Below are 22,614 nucleotides of genomic sequence, written 5' to 3' on the forward strand. Positions count from 1 at the left end.
TGGAGCATAGGAACTAAATGCTGCTTCTCCATGTCTGGTTCTGGTTCTGGTTCTGGTTCTGCAGAGCAGGCTGGAGCCAGAAGACCTGAGTGGTCTGGATGGTTGATACACCGATAACAAGTCTGTGATGTATTTAGGTGCTAAGCCATTTAGGGATTTATAGACTAACAGAAGTATTTTAAAGTCTATTCTCTGAGAAACAGGGAGCCATGGAAGGACTTCAGAACCGGGTCCATGTTCTCTACGTTCTTAGTCTTAGTGAGGACTTCAGAACCGGGTCCATGTTCTCTACGTTCTTAGTCTTAGTGAGGACGCGGGCAGCAGCGTTCTGGATCAGCTGCAGCGTTCTGATCCACTTTTTAGGCAGACCTGTGAAAACACCGTTGCAGTGATCAGTTCTACTAAATAAACGCATGGATTAGTTTTTCCAGATCCTGCTGAGACATCAGTCCTTTAATCCTGGAAATGTTCCTCAGGTGATAAAAAGCTGACCTTGTAACTGTCTTTAGATGCTTTTGAAGGTTCAGGTCTGAGTCCATCACTACTCCCAGGTTTCAGGCCTGATTAGTGGTTTTTAGCTGAAGCGACTGAAGCTGTGTGCTAACTTTTGATCTTTCCTCTATTGGTCCAAATATTATTACTTCTGTTTTGTTTTTGTTCAACTGAAGAAAATTTTGGCACATCCACGTATTGATTTCTTCTAGGCATTTACTCAGTGCCTGAACTGGTTCATAGTCACCTGGTGACATGGTGATGTAGAGCTGTGTGTCGTCTGCATAGTTATGGTAGCTGATGTTGTTGTTTTTTATTATCTGAGCTAGAGGGAGCATGTAGATATTGAATAGGAGGGGACCCAGGATGGACCCTTGGGGAACCCCACATGTGATTTTTGTCATAAAGGAGGATTTCCAGAGAGGATAAGCACAGATCAAGCAGTTTTAAAGCTTTAAAAGTTTCATAAGGTTAAAACGTAACAAACGAGCCTAAAGCCAGAACAGAAACCTGCTCAGAGATTATTGCAGCAGATTATTACAGTGATGCGTCTGGTGCAGAGAGGGATTCAGCTGAGATCAGAGACAGGTGAGGAACTTCCTGCTGCTTTCCATCTTCATCATGTTCACTGATGACAGGAAGAGGAAAAACTCTGTTACCAGCAGAAAAACACCCAACATGTACAGAAATACAACCTGAGATGAATCATGTTCTCAACGCAAAGTAAAACGTTTGCAGGACTCTGAGCTGTTCTAACATCAGGAGGAAGCAGGAGGATGAACCAGAATTCAGAGCAGAAACACAACAGAACCCAGAATATATACAGTAAATGTCATATTCTATAATAATTCTGTCATAAGATGAACACATTAATATTCAGACCTCAATTAATCAATAACAAAGAACACCAAACGTTTATTCACTGTAGTTCACATTAAATCTGATGTGTCGACAAACTAAAAGTTTAGACAGTTGAGAAAAGTGAAACTGAGTGACACAACTAACGTCTGTGACATGAAATACAGATAATAAACGATAAACTCTGTAAATTATGATTGTCTCTATGGTTAAAGAATTCTAATAAGCAGGACCAAAAAACTCCCGTTCCTTTTTTCAGCCATCCTGTCAGAACAGCTGCTGTGTTTTGGGTCATTGTTCTGTTGATGACCCAGTTTGGTCCAAACTTCAGCAGCTGGGCAGATGCATTCTCACTTGACTCTAGAACAGTGTGGTCCATAGAGAAGATCTTAGTCAACGTTATGACAGCAAGGTGCCCAAAACAAGCCCAGATCATCATTATCCCTCCACACGACTGTCCAGCGCACAAATCGTCCCCACATAAATAAAGATATTCTCCATATGAGGAGAATTTGCCAGAAAGCCGAACGACGATGGAAAAACTCAAATGGATGAAAAGGGCATCATGGATACTTTTCAATCTGGTTTAGAAAATTAGAAAATGTCCTTCTACAGAGTCGGCATCATTAGAAATGACCAGAGACCCTGGACTCTGCTGTTTATTTTGGACTTGACATCAGCTCCTGATGGATCATAATGTTCTTGTTCACAGACTTGTTTGGTATTTCTGGCACTGTGTTAAACTGGTTCACTTTGTACCAATCAAAATGCTTTTTTCCTGTTTTTATAAACCAGGTGTGATGTCTTTCCCCCCTGGCATTGTGGTAACCCACACCAGTGTGCTGCAGAGCATCCTCCCCTTACATACAGGTGGTCTAACTGATGACCAATGAATTTATAAGTTCTGGATTATGTTAAATAAAAAGTGACGCAGCATCAACACTCACCTGTTTATATCACTTCATTATAACAACCATTAATTTTATTACTATGCTCAATCATAAACCTTCTGTGCTTCATTAGTTTCTCCTGGCAGAAAAACACTTTTAACACTTTTAACCTTTGTGTTTCTCTAAGAACCTTCCTCACATTTCATGATTCTGATGTAGCTCCTAAAGGCACCGTGACTTTTCTACTGAAACACCAGACCTCTGCTAAACTCTTCTAGGAATTATTTACCTGCAGCTTTCTTTCACAGATCCAGTAGTTTTTGAAATTACAGGATATGTCGTTCCAGTTATTTTCTGAGCCAGAGGACCCAATTTCTCCACAGTCTTCGAGACCTTTAATACTGTTCGGCTCACCAGGACGCCAGTAACTGAAAACCAAAAACAAGAAAATCTTTGCTCACCAGTTTAGAGACAGTGTGCAGCTTGCTGCCACGGCTCACTTTGGTTCCTGAACTGTTTTGTTCACATATCTACTTACTTTGTTTACAGTTTACATTTTTATTTAAACATGAAAAATTAACATCTGCTAATAAATTAGTTTTTATTTATAGAGGGCATTAAATCAGATAAAAACAAGAGTTTAAAAAATATATTGAGTTAAATGAGGCCAAATATGCAATAAATATACTAAAATGGGGCTTTAGCATCCTAAGATTAATAGCTAATGAATTAATCTACATTGCTTTGAACAGGTTTGCTCTTCATGACAGTAAAACAAAATAAGTATAGTAGGTAGAATGATCAAGAATTAACATAAAGCCAAAGTAAAAATGACATAAAACTACAGATTTAAATAACTAAGGTTAAATAATTAATTAATCTTAACAACTAAAATTCATGTGAAAGGCAAATCAAAAACAAAACATCTTTAAGTTTTTATGATAAACACATTATTGGTCTCAGCTGCTCTATCAGCGTCAACAAAGCCTCAGTAGTAGATCCAAGTCCGTTTAAATTTGAATTTATGCTCCTATTTAGTCTTACAAACTCACTTTACATGTTTTTGACACAGAACTTAAGTTTGTTTTAAGTTGTCCTGACTTTTCTTAAGTTGGGAACACGCAAAGCTGAAGGTTGACTTTAATTGCAGTTTTAAGGCAGCTTTTGAACTTTCGTTTGTACGTTGAAGAGACTTAACATTTATTACAGGCTGGTAACCTCACCAACTCTGGATCTGTGTGTCCACAAACTACCAACCTTGTGTTCAGCTGAGTCCCGTCGACCCATTCCCATACTCCTTCTTCTCGAGCATCAGTCAGTCCGATCCAAAGCCTCTGTCTGAACCGTCTCAGGATGTTCTGCTCTTCTCTGCTGTTGACGATCACCAGATCTGCACCTCGTTCCTGGCAATATCTTCTACTATCCCACCATGTTTTCGTGCCATAAGAAATGTAGTACACACTTGGACAAAATGTTGCAAATGGTTCTTTAAAGGAATTGGGCCCTGGATGGAGAAGAAGAAGCAAAAAAAACAAAAACTGATGGTTAATTTGATGATGAATAAATGTCTCAAAGCATTGGAGATTGGATTTACTATAACAATCCCTGTTGTCTCCTAGCAACGTATAACATAATATGAATGCAACAATTTACATTGTTGAAGACCTCTTGTGGGGAGTACAAGGGGCTGTCCAGCATTCGGTGCTGGGATGAAAGCCTCTGACTTCTGACTTCCAGCTAGACGTAGTTAGATTTTAAAAAAGAGAATCCTCTCTCATTAAACCCAGACGACCAATAAATGTGAGGCCTTTCATTTGGTTGGTCGACCTCACGGAGGACCGGTAAATGAGTTAAAGGCGTTTCCAGGGCCAATCTCACCCAGGGGAAAGTTTGATTTCATGCTGAAAAAGTATGGTCTCGAAAGCATGACATGCATAAACTAGAATCGTTCAACTTCTGAAGAAGTTGAAGAAGGCGCCCACCTGGTGGTGGGCTAACGTCAAAGGCAAAGCTTCCGAGTTCCTTGGTCGTAGGCTCTCATCGCTTGGGGATTTTAAATCAAACCTTCTGAGTGAAAAGGATTTGTCTTCATCAAAACCTGCCGACCAGGAAAACTTTGCGTCTGCAGAGCTGCAAACTGCGTATTTCGATCTGAGACGCAGCTAATGAGCTAATTGCCGACAGCCGACAGTCAAAGTTTGCCATTCATTTGCTACGGTAGTCCTAAATCACTACTGACATAATACACTTTTTGGCCACAAGCGTCATTTGGGGGCGTTGTTTCCACCTCTTCTCTTAGAGTCGTTTTTTAATAGAAAGAAGAAAAGGCAAAAACGGTCCAAACAAAAGGTCGTAACGTTTACATTTGTAACCTCTGCCTTGCATAACCACTAGAATTAAATCTTAATAAATAAAAGTATAGACAATTATTTCAGTAACTCAATTCAGTAAGTGAAATACACTATATACAGGGGTTGGACAATGAAACTGAAACACCTCTTATTTTAGTGTGGGAGGTTCCTATGCTCCGCTTATCTGGAACAAACTTCCAGAAAACTGTAAAAGTGCGGAAAGCCTGAGTTCTTTTAAATCAAGATTAAAAACACATTTGTTTACAATTGCCTTTGACTGTTCTAGTTAAACTGTTTTACTGTTTTTAATGTTCTTCTTTGTTTCTACATTCTATCTCTATTTGCTTTTATTCTATTTTCTATCTACATTTTATTCCTACTTGCATTTATTTTGCTATATTTTAATCATGTAAAGCACTTTGCATTGTCTCAGTACTGAATTGTGCTATATAAATAAATTTCCCTTGCCTTGCATCTGTGACCAAGACAGCAAGTGTTTGTAATGTATCAAGAGCCACGGTGTCCAGGGTAATGTCAGCATATCACCAAGAAGCATGAACCACATCCAACAGGATTAACTGTGGACGCACGAGGAAGCTGTCTGAAAGGGATGTTCGGGTGCTAACCCGGATTGTATCCAAAAAACATAAAACCACATAACTCTACTTATAACTAACTTTCTGAAATATAAACTAAAGGTCACCAATCAGTTCTAAAACATCTTTAGATGAACTCTTGTTGAGCCCTGGAGTATGGAGGACCAAGTCTTCCATATTTAAAAATAAATACAGAAATAAATAAATGCTCAATAAATAAATATGCATACAATTATGTGCCACCAAAAATACAATGCACAAATAAATGTAGATAGAAAATGAATTATACAGTGAGACAAAATGTATATATTTCCTTTAATTAGCCACTTTATTTATTAATTACTTATTTAAGTATTTATTTATGTGCATGTTATAATATTTTTGTCTGTTTTATTCTTTCTTTGTATTTTTTTGCCCTATTTATTTCTCCGATGCTATTTATTTCTGCCTGTCCTTTTTACATTTCTGTTTGTCCTTTTTACATTTCTGTCTGTCCTTTTTACATTTCTGTTTGCCGTTTTTACATTTCTGTCTCTCCTTTTTACATTTCTGTATGCATTTCTGCCTCATTATGCAAATGAGGAGGGGCTGTGTCTTAAGGGCTCAACTTCTTCCCATTGGTTGGTTAGCATTTTACTGCATCGGTGAATCTACATGGCTTTTCCCCGACATGAAGCATTGTTTAATAATGTCAAACTCAGCAGGCAGACGTTCAGTGGCCGACCTCTTATGGGAAGCTGCTAATAGACTGGAAGAATTAGAACGCTGTACATTTGGTATCTGAAATGTTTTTCGGTGGTTTCAGATTCGGCTTTCCAGATCAATAACTCATCGGCGGATGATTTATTCTACAAAACAGACACCTCTCCGCAACCACCGCAAGGCAGACACTGAGCTACAACCGTAGTTTCCTCAAAACGAGTCTTAGTCCGTGGGCCAGAATCTGTGGGACGTCTCCTTAAGAAGTTTCGTATAAACTGTCAGACGGCAACTTTCTTGCACTTAGATAAGTTGCTGCACATAGCAGTGATCTCAAAACACCAATGTTCCCACGTTTTCACTTTAACATTAATAAGTTATTGCTGATAAAAAATCTAAACTGTTGCGCTCTGGGCCGAGTGGTCACGTGATTCGATTTTTGCTGCTCAGCCAATCAGCTGTATTGTCAGCTGAGTGCGTTCAATGTGTAAGGTGTTGTAAACATTTGTTTCCAGACGAAGAAAACCCAATAATAGCATTTTCTGGCGCCAGTTGGCAAAGATCTTGATGGCAAGGAAAAATAAATAGCCCAGACCATCCATCATCCATTTTCTAACACGTTTATCCCTGCTAGGCAAGGCAAGGCAAGGCAAATTTATTTATATAGCACAATTCAGTACAAAGACAATGCAAAGTGCTTAACATGATTAAAATATAGCAAAATAAAACAGAATAAGAGCAAGTAGGAATAAAATATAGATAGAAAATAGAACAAAAAAGTGGTGATTCAGTTAACTAGGACAGTTGAAGGCAATTTTAAACAAATGTGTTTTTAATCTTGATTTAAAAGAACTCAGGCTTTCCGCACTTTTACAGTTTGCTGGAAGTTTGTTCCAGATAAGCGGAGCATAGGAACTAAATGCTGCTTCTCCATGTTTGGTTCTGGTTCTAGGTATGCAGAGTAGGCTGGAGCCAGACGACCTTAATGGTCTGGATGGTTTATACGCTGATAACAAGTCTGTGATGTATTTAGGAGCTAAGCCATTTAAGGATTTATAGACTAACAGAAGTATTTTAAAGTCTATTCTCTGAGATACAGGGAGCCAGTGTAAAGACTTTAGAACTGGGGTGATGTGCTCTACGTTCTTAGTCTTAGTGAGGACGCGGGCAGCAGCGTTCTGGATCAGCTGCAGCTGTCTGATCCACTTTTTAGGCAGACCTGTGAAGACACCGTTGCAGTAATCAATTCGACTAAAAATAAACGCATGGATTAGTTTTTCTAGATCCTGCTGAGACATCAGTCCTTTAATCCTAGAAATGTTCTTCAGGTGATAGAAAGCCGACCTTGTAACTGTCTTTAGATGCTTTTGAAGGTTCAGGTCTGAGTCCATCACTACACCCAGGTTTCGGGCCTGATTAGTGGTTTTTAGCTGAAGCGACTGAAGCTGTGTGCTAACTTTTGATCTTTCCTCTATTGGTCCAAATATTATTACTTCAGTTTTGTTTTTATTCAATTGGAGAAAATTTTGGCACATCCACGTATTGATTTCTTCTAGGCATTTACTCAGTGCCTGAATTGGTTGCTGGGTTCGGACCGGTGCCGATCTCCAGCTGTCAATGGGCGAGAGGCGGGGTAGACCCTGGACAGGTCGGCAGTCCATCACAGGGCAGAAATAGTCCAGACTTTTGCTCATTTTACTGTGATATCACCAAGACCTGCTGCGCTAGGATAGCACAGCCAAACGATTTATCCACGCCAAAATTTGTATCCCCTGCACCGGGAGAGTGTTTGAAATCAATAAAACTTTTAACCTCCAGCTTTGTGAAGTCTAAATATTTTTAAACATCACATTCTAATAAAATGAAATTTATATTTTTTTACCTCCTAATACATTGTTTTGTTTTTAAAATCGACATATCTCGTTGTTGATAAACAAAGAGCAAAAGGCTGGGGTGTTAAATGTGCACGGCCGCCACCTCAGCCATGTCTTTCTCCAAATACGTCGTCGCCTTTTCTTTTTAGGGCTTTCTGCACACAAAATTGCACATATTGCCAAAGCAGCGCGTTTCTCTCCGGTAATGTTTACAGTATCCATAGACACTTCCGTCTTCTTCTTCTTCGTCGTCTTCTTCTGTCTACGTTCGGACGTACAGTATGAGCACTCCGGTCGCTTCCGAGCATTGCGCCGTACACAGATCGTGAGCGGTGAACTTTTAAACCCGCGGTTCCGTCGCACAGTTTGAGATGTATATAAGTACCACGACTGAAAAACTCGTACAGTGTATGCCCGGCTTAACACACTTACCATAACAGCTCCGCATCACCGTTTATGACAACGAACTTCCACTTCTTCTTCTTCTGTTTTAAAAGTGGTGCGCCCTTCTTCTTCTTCGTGTTTTAATGGGTAATGATCCAAAAGGATCATTACCGCCCCTCTAGTGGTGCGCTCTGTTCCTCATCTTTATATTATCAGCAGCGCAACCAGCTACCGTAACACCTGTTAAATGTATCACTGTTATAGCTCCGAAGGTCCAGAAACTCATGTGTGCTATAGCGCAGCAACGCGGTGCAGTTTTGGAAGAAAAGATAGCCAGTGTGTTGTTAGCTTTAGCCTAGCACGCACCCCCCTCCGCGGTTAGGCCGGCTTGTGTACGTTCCGGTCGCCGGCTGAGTTGCACTTCTGCCCGGCCGGGAGAAGTCGGCAGGATCCAGTGTTCTGGAGATCTCTAGGATGACGGGAATATCGGTGATAAATGTATCACTGTTATAGCTCCGAAGGTCCAGAAACTCATGTGTGCTATTGCGCAGCAACGCGGTGCAGTTTTGGAAGAAAAAGTCCGGTGAAAAATAGATTAAAAAAATCTTCAGGAAAACTTTGTTGTTTTTTGATGTGAGACGGTGCAGAGCTGAAAAGTCCATATTGCGCCTGCTAATGAGCAGTAGTTCTTGCTGTTGCAATTTTTTCATCATTCATTCATTTATATCAGTTGTTCAAATTATTTATTTGTTACTTGTAAAAAATATATATATATATTGGGTACCCCCAGTGGGTTGCGAACCTGCGACCTTTGGTGCACCAGTCCAACACCTAAACCACTGTACCAAAAAAAAGTGACATGCTGAACTCTGCATTCTGGAGAGGTCAACAGTGTCTAGGAAGTGGTTTTGAGAGGTGGTTTTTGATTAATTTTGTCACCACGGTAACTTTAAATGGCGTCAAGTACAAATAGCACATTTCGCGGCGTCGAGACGCACGTTTTGATATATAGTTTGTGGGGGTACAGCCTACGGTTCGGGCTGTATTAACGGTGACGGAAGAATAAAATAGAATACTAGAATCGTTCAACTTCTGAAGAAGTTGAAGAAGGCGCCCGCCTGGTGGTGGGCGTGACCGTCAAAGGCAAAGCTTCCAAGTTCCTTGGTCGTAGGCTCTCATCGCTTGGGGATTTTAAATCAAACCTTCTGAGTGAAAAGGATTTGTCTTCATCAAAACCTGCCGACCAGGAAAACTTTGCGTCTGCAGAGCTGCAAACTGTGATATCGATCTGAGACGCAGCTAATGAGCTAATTGGCGACAGCCGACGGTCAACGATTCCCATTCATTTGCTACGGTAGTCCTAAATCACTACTGACATAATACACTTTTTGGCCACAAGTGTCATTTTGGGGGCGTTGTTTCCACCTCTTCTCTTAGAGCCGTTTTTAATAGAAAGAAGAAAAGGCAAAAACGGTCCAAACAAAAGGTCGTAACGTTTACATTTGTTACCTCTGCCTTACATAAACACTAGAATTAAATCTTAATAAATAAAAGTATAGACAATTATTTTAGTAACTCAATTCAGTAAGTGAAATACACTATATACAGGAGTTTGACAATGAAACTGAAACACCTCTCATTTTAGTGTGGGAGGTTTCATGGCTAAATTGGACCAGCCTGGTGGCTATTCTTCATTAATTGCACATTGAACCAATAAGAGCACAGTGTGAAGGTCCAATTAGCAGGGTAAAAGCACAGTTTTGCTCAAAAGATTGCAATGCACACAACATTATGGGTGACATGGGTGAGTTCAAAGGAGGACAAATTGTTGGTGCACATCTTGCTGGATGTGTCAAAACTTTCTTCAATTGAATAAAAACAAAACTGAAGTAATAATATTTGGACCAATAGAGGAGAGATCAAAAGTTAGCACACAGCTTCAGTCGCTTCAGCTAGGAACCAATGATCAGGCCCGAAACCTTGGTGTAGTGATGGACTCAGACCTGAACCTCCAAAAGCATCTAAAGACAGTTACAAGGTCGGCTTTCTATCACCTGAGGAACTTTTCCAGGATTAAAGGACTAATGTCTCAAAAGGATCTGGAAAAACTAATCCATGCGTTTATATTTAGTAGAATTGATTACTGCAACGGTGTTTTCACAGGTCTGCCTAAAAAGTGGACCATACAGCTGCAGCTGATCCAGAACGCTGCTGCACGCGTCCTCACTAAGACTAAGAAAGTAGAGCACATAACCCCAGTTCTAAAGTCCTTACACTGGCTCCCTGTATCTCAGAGAATAGACTTTAAAATACTTCTGTTAGTTTATAAATCCCTAAATGGCTTAGCACCTAAATACATCACAGACTTGTTATCAGTGTATCAATCATCCAGACCACTAAGGTCTTCTGGCTTCAGCCTACTCTGCATACCTAGAACCAGAACTAAACAAGGAGAAGCAGCATTTAGTTCCTATGCTCCGCTTATCTGGAACAAACTTCCAGAAAACTGTAAAAGTGCAGAAAGCCTGAGTTCTTTTAAATCAAGATTACAAACACATTTGTTTAAAATTGCCTTTGACTGTTCTAGTTAAACGGTTTTACTGTTTTTAATGTTCTTCTTTGTTTCTACATTCTATCTCTACTTGCTTTTATTCTATTTTCTATCTACATTTTATTCCTACTTGCATTTATTTTGCTATATTTTAATCATGTAAAGCACTTTGCATTGTCTCTGTACTGAATTGTGCTATATAAATAAATTTCCCTTGCCTTGCATCTGTGACCAAGACAGCAAGTGTTTGTGATGTATCAAGAGCCACGGTGTCCAGGGTAATGTCAGCATATCACCAAGAAGCATGAACCACATCCAACAGGATTAACTGTGGACGCACGAGGAAGCTGTCTGAAAGGGATGTTCGGGTGCTAACCCGGATTGTATCCACAAAACATAAAACCACATAACTCTACTTATAACTAACTTTCTGAAATATAAACTAAAGGTCACCAATCAGTTCTAAAACATCTTTAGATGAACTCTTGTTGAGCCCTGGAGTATGGAGGACCAAGTCTTCCATATTTAAAAATAAATACAGAAATAAATAAATAATTTAATGTTTTCTTAAAACTTCTGAATACAAACTAAATTAAATAAATTAAACAAATTCATTTATCATCATTCATTTATATCAATTGTTCAAGTTATTTAATTGTTACTTGTATAAAAAAAAAAAAAAAAAAAAATTGAGGCCCCCCATTACACCAGAGGGCCCAAGCGGCCCCTTAGTACGCCTATGGCTTTGACCGGCCCTGGCTGGCTCTCTGCTGCATGGAAAAATCCCAACAACTACAGCTCAATATGGGGAGGGTTTGGGGTTGTTGCCGGTCTGAGGTGATTTGCAAAAAATCTATAAATCGTACACCAATGAGGGCTACATTTCCTGAATCCAGACAAAAAGACCTACATTTTGATGTATAATTTGTGCACGTAGATCGAAAATTGAGCGAGTATGCTAAAGTTGTTTGTTGTTTTTTAGACAATTTTGTCACCACGGTAGGTGAAAATGGCGTGATGAAAAAAATCTATAAGTCCTACACCAATGAGGTTTACATTTTCTGAATCCAGACAAAAAGACCTACGTTTTGATGTATAATTTGTCTACGTAGAGTGAAAATTGAGCGAGTAGGCTGAAGTTGTTCGGTCTTTTTCGCATAAGTTTCACTTTGGGGTTGTTGCCGGTCTGAGGTGATTTGCAAGAAATCTAAAAGACCTACACCAATGAGGGTTACATTTCCTGAATCCAGACAGAAATACCTACGTGTTGATGTATAATTTGTGCACGTAGAGTGAAAATTGAGCGAGTAGTTTGGTGTTTTTTGGAGAATTTTGTCAACATGGTAACTGAAAATGGCGTGATGAGAAAACGATAAAAGATACGCACATTCCGTTTTCACTTCTGAATAGTTCAAAGATATATCTACAAACTGGAAGCTAAATGATGTTCGTAGGTGAAAGCATGACGACACAGTAGAGGGTTGAAAATGACCATTTTTCTGTGTTGTTTTGCGAATTTTGTTCCAACCGTAAGTCGGAATGGCGTCAAGTACAAAAAGCCCTGATCGCGGCATCGAGACGAACGTTTCGATATATAGTATGTGGGGGTAGACCCTACGGTTCGGGCTGTATTAACGGTGACGGAATATTAATAAACAATAATAATAAAGAAATCCTTATTAGGTGCATAACATAAGGCCTCCGCCATGCATTTTCAATGCATAGGCGGGCGCCTAATAATAAAGAAATCCTTATTAGGTGCATAACATAAGGCCTCCGCCATGCATTTTAAATGCATAGGCGGGCGCCTAAATATTAAAGAAACCCTTATTAGGTGCATAGCATAAGGCCTCCGCCATGCATTTTCAATGCATAGGCGGGCGTCTAATGATTGGATTAAACAGGCAGATTTCCCACAAAGGGGTTAATTTAATATTGCAGTACTGCTACTAAACAATAACAATTAAAATAGGAAAAATTTAATAAAAAGTGAAAAACGGAAATGGAACTAAAAGGGCGTTGCACCGGGGAAGCGTTTAGGGGAACTTCCGTCATAAGTAAAAGTGTTATGAATTGCTAATATCGAAGTACAACTTTAAAAAAATGGATAAGCGTCCAGGAGTCTGCGAGACAAAAAGTTGCATCCTTGTGGGGCTGAAGCGTAGAACCATGTGAGGATGAAACAGTCGGGGGTCGCAAACACCGCTCACCCTCCCTTTTCAAGTAAGCGGGGAACTTTACACACTGAAAATATATCTTTCGCCATTGGCTCGGAGTTTAGACGTTTTAAAAAATATGAAAAAACACAGAGCTGTGTAAAATATGGAAAAAACAGGCCTGCGTGTGTTTGTTTGTCTGAATGTCATCGTTTGTATGTAACTAAATGTTCGTCTGTGTGAAGTAATTCAGTTCAAATATTATAAATCATGGTTTCAAAAATGTTCATTTGTTTTGGGAGACTGCAGCTCCGAAATCAAATGATTTTTAAGCATGAACTATGTTAACTAAAAGCTAAAGAAGGAAAAGAGAGACTTTTTTCCCCACATTAAATGTCTGGCCCAAATTGAATTGATACACTGAGGGATTAACATGGCTTGAACGAAAATATTTCAGCTTTGTTGGAAAATTGGAACTGGTAATAAGCCGTACATAAAGCTTGTTGAGTTTACTGTTTTACAACATTAGGCACAGATCCTATCACTTGTTTTAGCTCTAAAGTAATATAAAATTACTGAGATTTTATTGCTTGTAACAATAAGGATTCATCACAAACCAGTCCATTTGAAAGAAGTTTTAGATATACATGATCTTTGATTTAAATAGATGTAAAAAAAAACTGTGCTTTGGCTTTGAACAAAATTGCATGGAACTAAATATAAATTGTTTTTCTAAGGGTTTACTATTTATTTTTTTACTTCGAATTGTAATGCAGCTAAAGAGGAATTTTGAAGAGCGTCAAAATATCAGAAGGCCACAAATGCGTCATCAGTCACAAAGTCATCTGATGTTTTCCAGTTACGCTGAGCTGAGGCAAACCTCAGAGGGACAGTTTAACCTGGAAAAAAGGACAAAAGATATGATAAACAAATCTGACCATGATGTGAACATCTAAATGTTTATGGCGAGGCTGGGTCAGTGTGTTCTGGCCTGGGGCACGAAAAGAATTTCAGCAAAAATAAGGCCAGCTTCAGATCTAAAGTGTTACAATTCTAATTCTAATCTTGGTTTGTTTTGGGCAGTGTTCTCGAGGCTGAATTAGGGGGGGGGGGACTTTTATAAATTGGAGAGAAACACTAGAAGCTAAAAAACTAAAAGAGAAAATCATTGCTTCTGCTGCTGATGTTAGAATAATTGTAAATCAGTTCACTTTAAAGTTTCACCTTAGACCAACTGGGATTTGGAAAGTTATATATAAATATAAGTATTACTAACAGTAAATTCACGTGGTCAAAGGACCAGAAAGAAATCAAAAGTCAGCCAAGAACATCACGTTAAAATGACACTAAGAGGACCAGGTTTTGACTGCATGCTTTACCTAAATATTAACGTATTTGTTTTCTCTGAGTTATTGCTTTTAGATGAAGGACAGAGATTCTTGAAAATGCCACCTTTCTTCCAACAGAAGACTCTGACAAGTAAGCAGGGTATGGTAAGAAGTTATAGTCAAATTTGGACACTAAATTATGCTAAGTTTTAACCAACTTATGCCAGGTAATATTGAGGTCTTCCAGCGGAGAAAGGTGGTATTTTTAAATTTTTGTTGCTTTACTGCTATTAACATTTTTTTTCTGCTTTCTGCTCCATTTCTTTGCAAAGAAACCTGGCCAATATATTGGAATGTGCTAACATTCCAATATATATAGATTTTAGTCTCTTTTTAGACTTTCTCAGATGCGAGTGAATACCAAAACAGTGCTGCAGTGACATGGGGGCTGATTCTGGGGACAAAGAGAGAAAAGGTGATGTCAAACCTCTGCCTTATCCAGTTTTGATTAAAATTTTGGCAGAGCAAAAATTTGTTTCATTTATTTCTTTTTAAATTTCATTATTAATTAGTTTATTTTATTTTTTATTCTTATTTATTTAATTTATTTTTATGTTTTTAAGAGGGAACACTGTGGTTAAAATGTTTGTTTGTGACTGCTTTACAGTAATTTCTTTTCAACCTATGGAGCTTCTTTGGCAAAAATGTTGGAGGAGTCCGTTTCTGATTTTAGAGATGAAGGCGGGATCATGGGCTTTGCGGATGTGGCAACTGGCAGGGGGCAAAAACAACGGACATGTCAGCAACAGAAACAAAGATGAGTTTGGCACATCTTCCTGCAATACACTTCAGATTTTCTTGTGCACAATTAAAACACAAAACGCACATTACGAAACACATTGATGAATATGTAAAGGTGAAAACTTCTAAAGAAGCAACTTTAACATTTAACAAGCTTTGTAAACGCATCATGCATGACAAAACAAAGACAGTCTATCCAGACAATCAACATCCCACACAGTAACTACGCAGCATTTGGCCTTGCAATCAGCAAACAGTGGATCTCATACACAACCATCATGGCTCCAAGCCTCCTATGTCCGAGTGGCGTGAGGCAATACGGACTTTAGAACAGACCCGGCTGCAGAAACAAATTACAGTGGGGGCATTCCATTTTTTCACATTTGTTGGGCTTTTAGAAATAATTACTAACAAAATAGTTTATGTCTAGAAGAAAACTAAAACCATTTTAATAAAATGCCATCTCCTTGAACTAATTTTGCTAGTCAATATGTTTTTTAAATTAGTCTAATCTGTCGAATCTGACATCATCAATGAATAATAGTTATAACGAATAATATTGATTGTTATAATAAAACCAGAAAAGAATAATGGTTAATCAAGTGTTGTACTATATTACTGCCATGAAAATAATTGAAGTCAGATTGAATTCTGACCACACAGCCTCAAAGGACAGCCCTCTCTCTCAGCAGGGTGCTTTTGTAAACACCCCACAGATAAAAAGGCTCAGAGTGCTTCTGACCACTCCCTCTTCAGACCTCACTTCAGACTGCAAGCTGCTCAGACCACCTCTCCCTGGAGCAGACCAGGAAAGAGCTACTTTGGACCATGGGCCCTGGCCGGGCATGACCGACACACAAACTAACACCTAGGAGAAACATCTCGTCGCCCGGGGGACGTGTCCGGGCAAATCAGAGTTAAGTCTGCTGTCTTAACCTCATCATCAGTAGCAGGAGGAAGAAGTCCTGCCTGCCAAAAACAGCTTTGTTTATTTTTGTCAGCCTTTACAGGGAAGCAAAACCCAGACGGAGCTGAAAAGCCGGCAGAAGGACCCGCTGGCGAGTGCTGAGGAGGACCTGCTTAAATCAGACTACAACCGGGTCAGAGAACGTGGCAGAGACCGAGGAACTTATTAGCAAAAACCCTTTCTAGAGTTACGTCCTCTATTTGAACTTGAATTTCAATATTTTTATAACAGTTCCCAAAGACCATGAATTTCGTCTTGTCCAAATTTAGGGATAATTTGTTATGGTCAAACCATATCTTTAATTTACTAATCTATGAAGTGACTGTTGAGAGAAGATGCTCTAAATTATCTCCTGAGGCTAGAATATTTGTGTCAACAGCGAATAAGATAAATTTTAATACATTGGACACTTTACTGATATCATTTATATAAAGATTAAATAAAACTGGTCCCAATACTGATCCTTGTGGTACTCCACAGACAGTCTCCTGCCAATCAGATTCCACATCTCCCAATTTCACAAATTGTTTCCGGCTCTTTAAATAACTCCTCATCCAGTCAGAAACTACTCCCCTAATTCCATAGCGTTCTAATTTTTTAAGTAGGATTTCATGATTTATTGTATCAAAAGCTTTCTTTAAATCTATAAATATCCCTACTGCCAGTTTCTTACTATCTAATGCGTTGGTTATTTCTTCTATTAAGTCAGTTACGGCCAGCGATGTTGACCGGTTTGCTCTGAATCCATATTGACTGCTGATAAGTAGCGAATGTTTTTCTATGAATTGTTCCAGTCTTTTCTTAAAGAGTTTTTCCAGGATTTTAGAAAATTGTGGAAGAAGAGAAACAGGCCTGTAACAGGTGTTTGTTGCCAGTTTTATACATTGGTTTGACCTTCGCTATTTTCATTTTGTTGGGAAATGATCCTGTTTGAAATGATAAATTGCAAATATAAGTTAGTGGTTTAGAGATTCCTTTAATTACTATTTTAATAGTTTTCATGTCCAGATCATCACAGTCAGTGGAAGTCTTATTTGTACAGTTATTCACAATGTTTATGATTTCTTCTTCTAGTACAGGGTTGAGATATAAGGAGCTGGGATTATTCTCAATTAGATATTGCTGAGTTGCAGTTTTTGTAGTCGGTATTTTTTCTGCTAATTGAGGTCCTATATTAACAAAAAATCTATTGAATTTATTGACGATACTTTTCAAATCAGTTATATTCTGTTCATTATCTATAAAATAGTCTGGATATTTGTTATTGTTAACTTTTCTAATGACTCTATTTAAAATATTCCATGTTTCCTTAATGTTGTTTTTATTCCTATCCAGTAATTTATAATAATAGTCCTTTTTACATGTTTTTATAATATTAGTTAACTTATTTTTATATTTCTTATATTTGTTTTCTGATTCAGACGTTCTATGTTTTAGAAATTCTCTATAAAGTTTGTTTTTCTTTTTACATGCCTTTTGTATTCCTTTTGTGATCCACTGTTCATTTTTTTTTATTGCTTTTCCTGTTATATTGTTTGATTGGGCAGTGCTTGTTATATAATATTTTAAATATTTTAAAAAAATTCATCATATGCTGAATTCACATCATTCATTTTATATATTAATCTCCAATCATAGGCCAACAACTCGGCTTCTAGAGCTTTTAGTGTCTCTTCAGACGTAACCCGTCTGTAATGCGTCTCTATTTTTTGATCGTCTGTTTTGCACTTACAGTCGTAGACTATGAACACTGGTAAGTGATCGGTTATGTCATTCATTAATATTCCACTAGTTAAATTATTTTCCAGCACATTTGTAAAAATATTATCAATTAAGGTAGCGCAGTGCGATGTAATGCGACTGGGCCTGGTGATTTTAGGATACAAGCTTAAACTGAACATGGTGTTAATAAATTCTTCAGTCATTCTATGTCTATTTGGATTGAGAAGGTCAATATTGAAATCCCCACAGAAAAATATTATTTTTTGATTAATTGTTATAAATTTTTCTTCTATCCAGTTGTTGAATACTTCAATGTTTGATCCAGGGGCTCTATAAATGCAACTCACTAAGACATTTTTCCTTTTTTCCACGAGTATTTCTATAGTCACACATTCAAACATGTTGTCCATCACAGTTGACATTGCTTCGATCAACTTATAATTAATCTTCTTATCAACATATAAAGCTACTCCCCCTCCATTTTTGTTTTCTCTGTTCTTACAAACCATTTCATAACCATTGATTTCAAAGTCTATGCCCTTATCACTATTGAGCCAAGTTTCTGATAAGGCAATAACATTGAATGTCTGTGAAAGTTGTTGGAGGTATTGTTTGATGCTGTCAAAATTTGCATAGAGGCTTCTGCTATTAAAGTGAATTATTGACAGCTTTTGTTCCATTTTAATGCTATTATTGAACTGATCATCACTGTAATAGTGACAACTATCATCGCTGACATTATAGAAGTTGTTATCAGGATCAATGTCAGTTTCAATATCTTGCTGATAATAGTTTCTGTGTTGGAATACGGGTAGCTCTATATCCTCATAGGCCGTGATCTGTTGCATGTTTCTCTTTCAGAAGTGAACGTCAGTTATGTCTGGCTGTCTGTCATACATTGTTGGATAATTTAGGGGTACTAGTACGTGGATGGGTGATCAACTTATCATAACGTAGGTAAGCAATGTCCCCTCTTTGACGTGCTGATTTAAGTCCGGCATTAGTTCCGCCCTCCTTTTCCTTACGGCATCCGTGAAGTCTTCGTTAATGAAAATCTTAGATCCCTTAAGTGCCTTGGTGCTCTGCAGAATAGTTGATCTGTCCTTGTATCGTAAAAATTTGACAACAATGGGCCTGGGTCTGTCTCCTCTATGTTTACCGGTGCGGTGAGCTCTCTCAATGTCAACCTTATGTTGAAAGTTTAGCTTTTCATTTAAAATAGTTTTCACTTTCTCCTCAGTCTTTCTCCTCAGTCTCAGCCCAAGTCTCATTTGGTGATTCAGAAATTCCATCAAAAACCAGATTACTTCTCCTTGGTTGCCCCTCAAGGTACTCCATTTTATCCGTGATAGTCATCATACCCTCACATACTTTTGCACATGATGCCTTTAAAACAAAGGGCAAACGAGATAGCTCATTGCTAGCATTGGGTACCATGTCATTGTCGAGTGTGTCTTTATGGTTATAACAAAGGTTATCTCCACAAGGGTTTTATACATTAATGGGACATTAATGTTTACATTATCCAGCCCACTCATTATGACTAAAATAAAACCAAAGCTTTATTTGTTAGCACCGAAGGTCCGCTAGTCAAAATCCAATTAGCTCCTGTTAACATCCGGTTCCGGACATTCACAAGGAGCTTGTTTTAAAGCATAAAGCTTGATCGTTCGGCTCCTCTGTAGGCCGATAGAGCTATGGGCCTTGTTCCCGCGGTAATATTGAATCTTAATGTCAGTTTAAAGGCAATTTTGACAACTTTAGACTTTAACCAGTTTAGCGACCGATCGCTACAGCGACCCCTAGCGCCGGAGGTAGAATCGCATAAACAAAGGCAAGCGATTCTGAAGTAAATGATTTTACAGGACAAATCAGTCCTCAGAATATTATTTACTGAAAATAATGTACTGGTTAACTTGTGCTTTGCATTGTGAATGGATTGAAACACATGTCCAATGCTTTTTTAACTCCATTACATGCTTTTTGGAATCAGATCTGCAGCGAACCAGGATTCACTAAAACTATTCTGATTATGACCAACCACTTTTGTTTTGTCTTTTGTTTGTTTTTGCATGTATATAGTTCCTTAGCTTAGCTTCGAAGTCTTCAGCTGATCCAAAATGCTGCAGCAAGAGTTCTGATGAAAATCAACAAGAGGGATCATATTTCTCCAATTTTAGCTTCCCTTCATTGGCTTCCTGTTAAATCAAGAATAGAATTTGAAATTCTCCTTCAAACGTATAAAGCCCTTAATAATCAAGCTCCATCATATATCAGAGCTCTGATTACCCCGTATGTTCCTAACAGAGCAATTCGCTCTCAGACTGCAGGTCTGCTGGTGGTTCCTAGAGTCTCTAAAAGTAGAATGGGAGGCAGATCCTTTAGCTATCAGGCTCTTCTCCTTCCTTCCTGTGGAACCAACTCCCAGTTTTGGTCCGTGAGGCAGACACCCTATCTATTTTTAAGACTAATCTTAAAACTTTCCTTTTTGACAAAGCTTATAGTTAGAGTGGCTCATACCCTGAGCTATCTCTATAGTTGTGCTGTGATAGGCCTAGGCTGCTGGAGGACATCAAGGTCTAATTTTCTCACTCTACTGATTTCTACTGTTCTCCAGTTTTGCATTGTATTACAACAGTCAGTCAACGACAGTCATTTCAATAAATGACTGTCGTCATTTCAGCTTTTAACTTTTTGCTCTCTCTCCTTTTTCTTCATAGTAGGTACACCTGGTCTGGCGTTCTGTTAACTGTGACATCATCCAGAGAAGACGGCTCACCCGCTACTACCATCTAATGTAGAACAGATTACTAGATCAATGTGTGCTTCTGTGCTTTTTTGTCTCTCTTGTTGTGTCTCTGTTCTGTCTTCTGTAACCCCAGTCGGTCGAGGCAGATGACCGTTCATACTGAGCCCGGTTCTGCCGGAGGTTTTCCTTCCCGTTAATGGGGAGTTTTTCTTCCCACTGTCGCTTCATGCTTGCTCAGTATGAGGGATTGCAGCAAAGCCATGTACAATGCAGACGACTCTCCCTGTGGCTCTACGGTTCCCCAGGAGTGAAAGCTGCTTGTCGGGACTTTGATGCAATCAACTGGTTTCCTTATATAGGACATTTTTGATCAATCTGTATAATCTGACCCAATCTGTATAATATGATTGAACTTGATTTTGAGATGACATGTTTCATGATTTGGCGCTATATAAATAAAATTGAATTGAATTGAATTGAATTCTTTTTATCTTCATTTTGCTTAGTAGTTTAGTTAAGTTTCATTAGCCTAGTAGAGAGAATTTGTTGACTGAAATATAGTGTTAATTCAGATAAACAGCATTACATAGTGATGTTCTCTGGATGTTCATTTTATTTCTGTATTAAATTCTTGAACTTGAATTGAAGTTGTCACTCCTTTATTCTATGCGTGTGCAGGTTTTGCTGTTAAAAGATCGCTAGTGTTCGAATTCATGCCTTTCAACCATTGTCCTGATATCAGCTTCAGAGCTGATCATCACCAGACAATACTTAACAGAGGGTTATTTAATAAACATTAAATAACTTTGAACAGTTAAAAGTGTTCAAACTTAATTTGAACACTTTTGATACGTGAATATTCAAAGTTTACCTTGTTTCACTCCTAGAGTTAGACTTTAAGGAAGCTGATGCTAACTGATAACCACCAGCTGTCCTTCACACATCTGCAGACAAAAGATCCTACATCTACGGCGCATGATACGCATAACGCAGCGCTGCATAGTTTAGGGAATAGCTGTTTTAGTTCAGGATAATAAATGATGTTTAAACTTTTATACAACAGTGGAAGCTTATGAGAAGAATTAATATTCTATCTATCCATCTGTGCCCAGGCAGCAGCATCTTGAAGAGAACGCTGTAAGTGAGTGTGGGTTGGAAGCCAGTGTTGCCAGTTCCTGCAAGAGAAGCCAACAACTAGATCTATTACCTCAACCTAAACAGTATACATGAAGAAGTCCAAAGTCTCTGATAATAAGTGGACCTGGCAACACTGCTGTAAGCCTGGAACACAGTGCTAAGCGTTTCTAGAGGTCCCTTCTCCCCTTCTATCATCAGACTTCAAAAAAAGTGCAATAAATCATGAATTTTTGGGTTACTTATTGATGTAACTTACTTATTGACCTTATCTTCCTTGAGGGGGCTTCCTGTTTGCGGTAAGGCGTATTCTGTCACTTCCTGTTGTTGCTGTGTGAACGACGGAGCTTTGCTCCAGGCTCTCTCGCTTTTTATCTTTAAACCTCTTTGCTGTAACATCTGTTTCCAAACATAAGCACTTTTAAAACATTGTCTGTGGCTGCTCATCACGTTTGGGAACTCCTCGTGTTTCACACGGTTTGTTCTTTGGCGTGATAATAGGGCGTTAGCCTAGCTTTAGCCTAGCGTTAGCCTAGCGCTAGCCAAGCCTTAGCCTCATAATGGCTTCTCCGTGTCTGACTAAGTCTCCTATCTGCTGCTCTCTGTGTCAGATGTTCAGTTATTCCTCTGCCTCCTTTAGTGATGATGGTACATGTAATAAATGTAGTGTTTTTGTAGCTTTGGAGGCGAGGGTGTCAGAATTGGAGACCCGGCTCCGTGCTGTTGAAAAACCAGCTGATAGCCGCTCTTTTGCTAGCGCGGAGCCGCATAGAGTAACTTCACGTAGCGAACCTAAAGCAGTAGCACCCGAGCAGCCTGGTAACCAGGCTGGCTGGGTGACAGTTCGTAGGAAGCATAGCTCTAGATTACAGACCCCAGATCACCACCAACCCATCTGCGTTTCTAATAAATTTTCCCCTCTGAGCGACAATCTCGCCGAGGAGCCGACCTTAATTATTGGCAGCTCCATAATAAGAAATGTGGCACTAAAGAAACCAGGGACCATAGTTAAATGCCTACCAGGGGCCAGAACAGGCGACATAGAATCCTACTTAAAACTAC

At 38.8% G+C, this 22,614-nt stretch overlaps 1 protein-coding gene across 1 annotated transcript in view; it reads right to left on the reverse strand.

Moving 5' to 3' along the window:
- Positions 1–850: 850 nt before the first annotated feature.
- LOC118563246 (C-type lectin domain family 4 member M-like) overlaps positions 851–22,614 on the reverse strand; it is a 39,482-nt gene continuing 17,718 nt past the window's right edge. The window contains exons 5-7 of the mRNA XM_036137656.1: positions 3,498–3,744; positions 2,530–2,668; positions 851–1,120 (exon numbers count right to left, since the gene is read on the reverse strand). Coding sequence (XP_035993549.1) covers positions 1,118–1,120; positions 2,530–2,668; positions 3,498–3,744 — 389 coding nt within the window. The 3' untranslated portion in view covers positions 851–1,117. The remainder of the gene's footprint in view (positions 1,121–2,529; positions 2,669–3,497; positions 3,745–22,614) is intronic.

This window comes from Fundulus heteroclitus, chromosome 5 (genome assembly GCF_011125445.2).
Source record: "Fundulus heteroclitus isolate FHET01 chromosome 5, MU-UCD_Fhet_4.1, whole genome shotgun sequence".
Lineage (NCBI taxonomy): Eukaryota > Metazoa > Chordata > Actinopteri > Cyprinodontiformes > Fundulidae > Fundulus > Fundulus heteroclitus.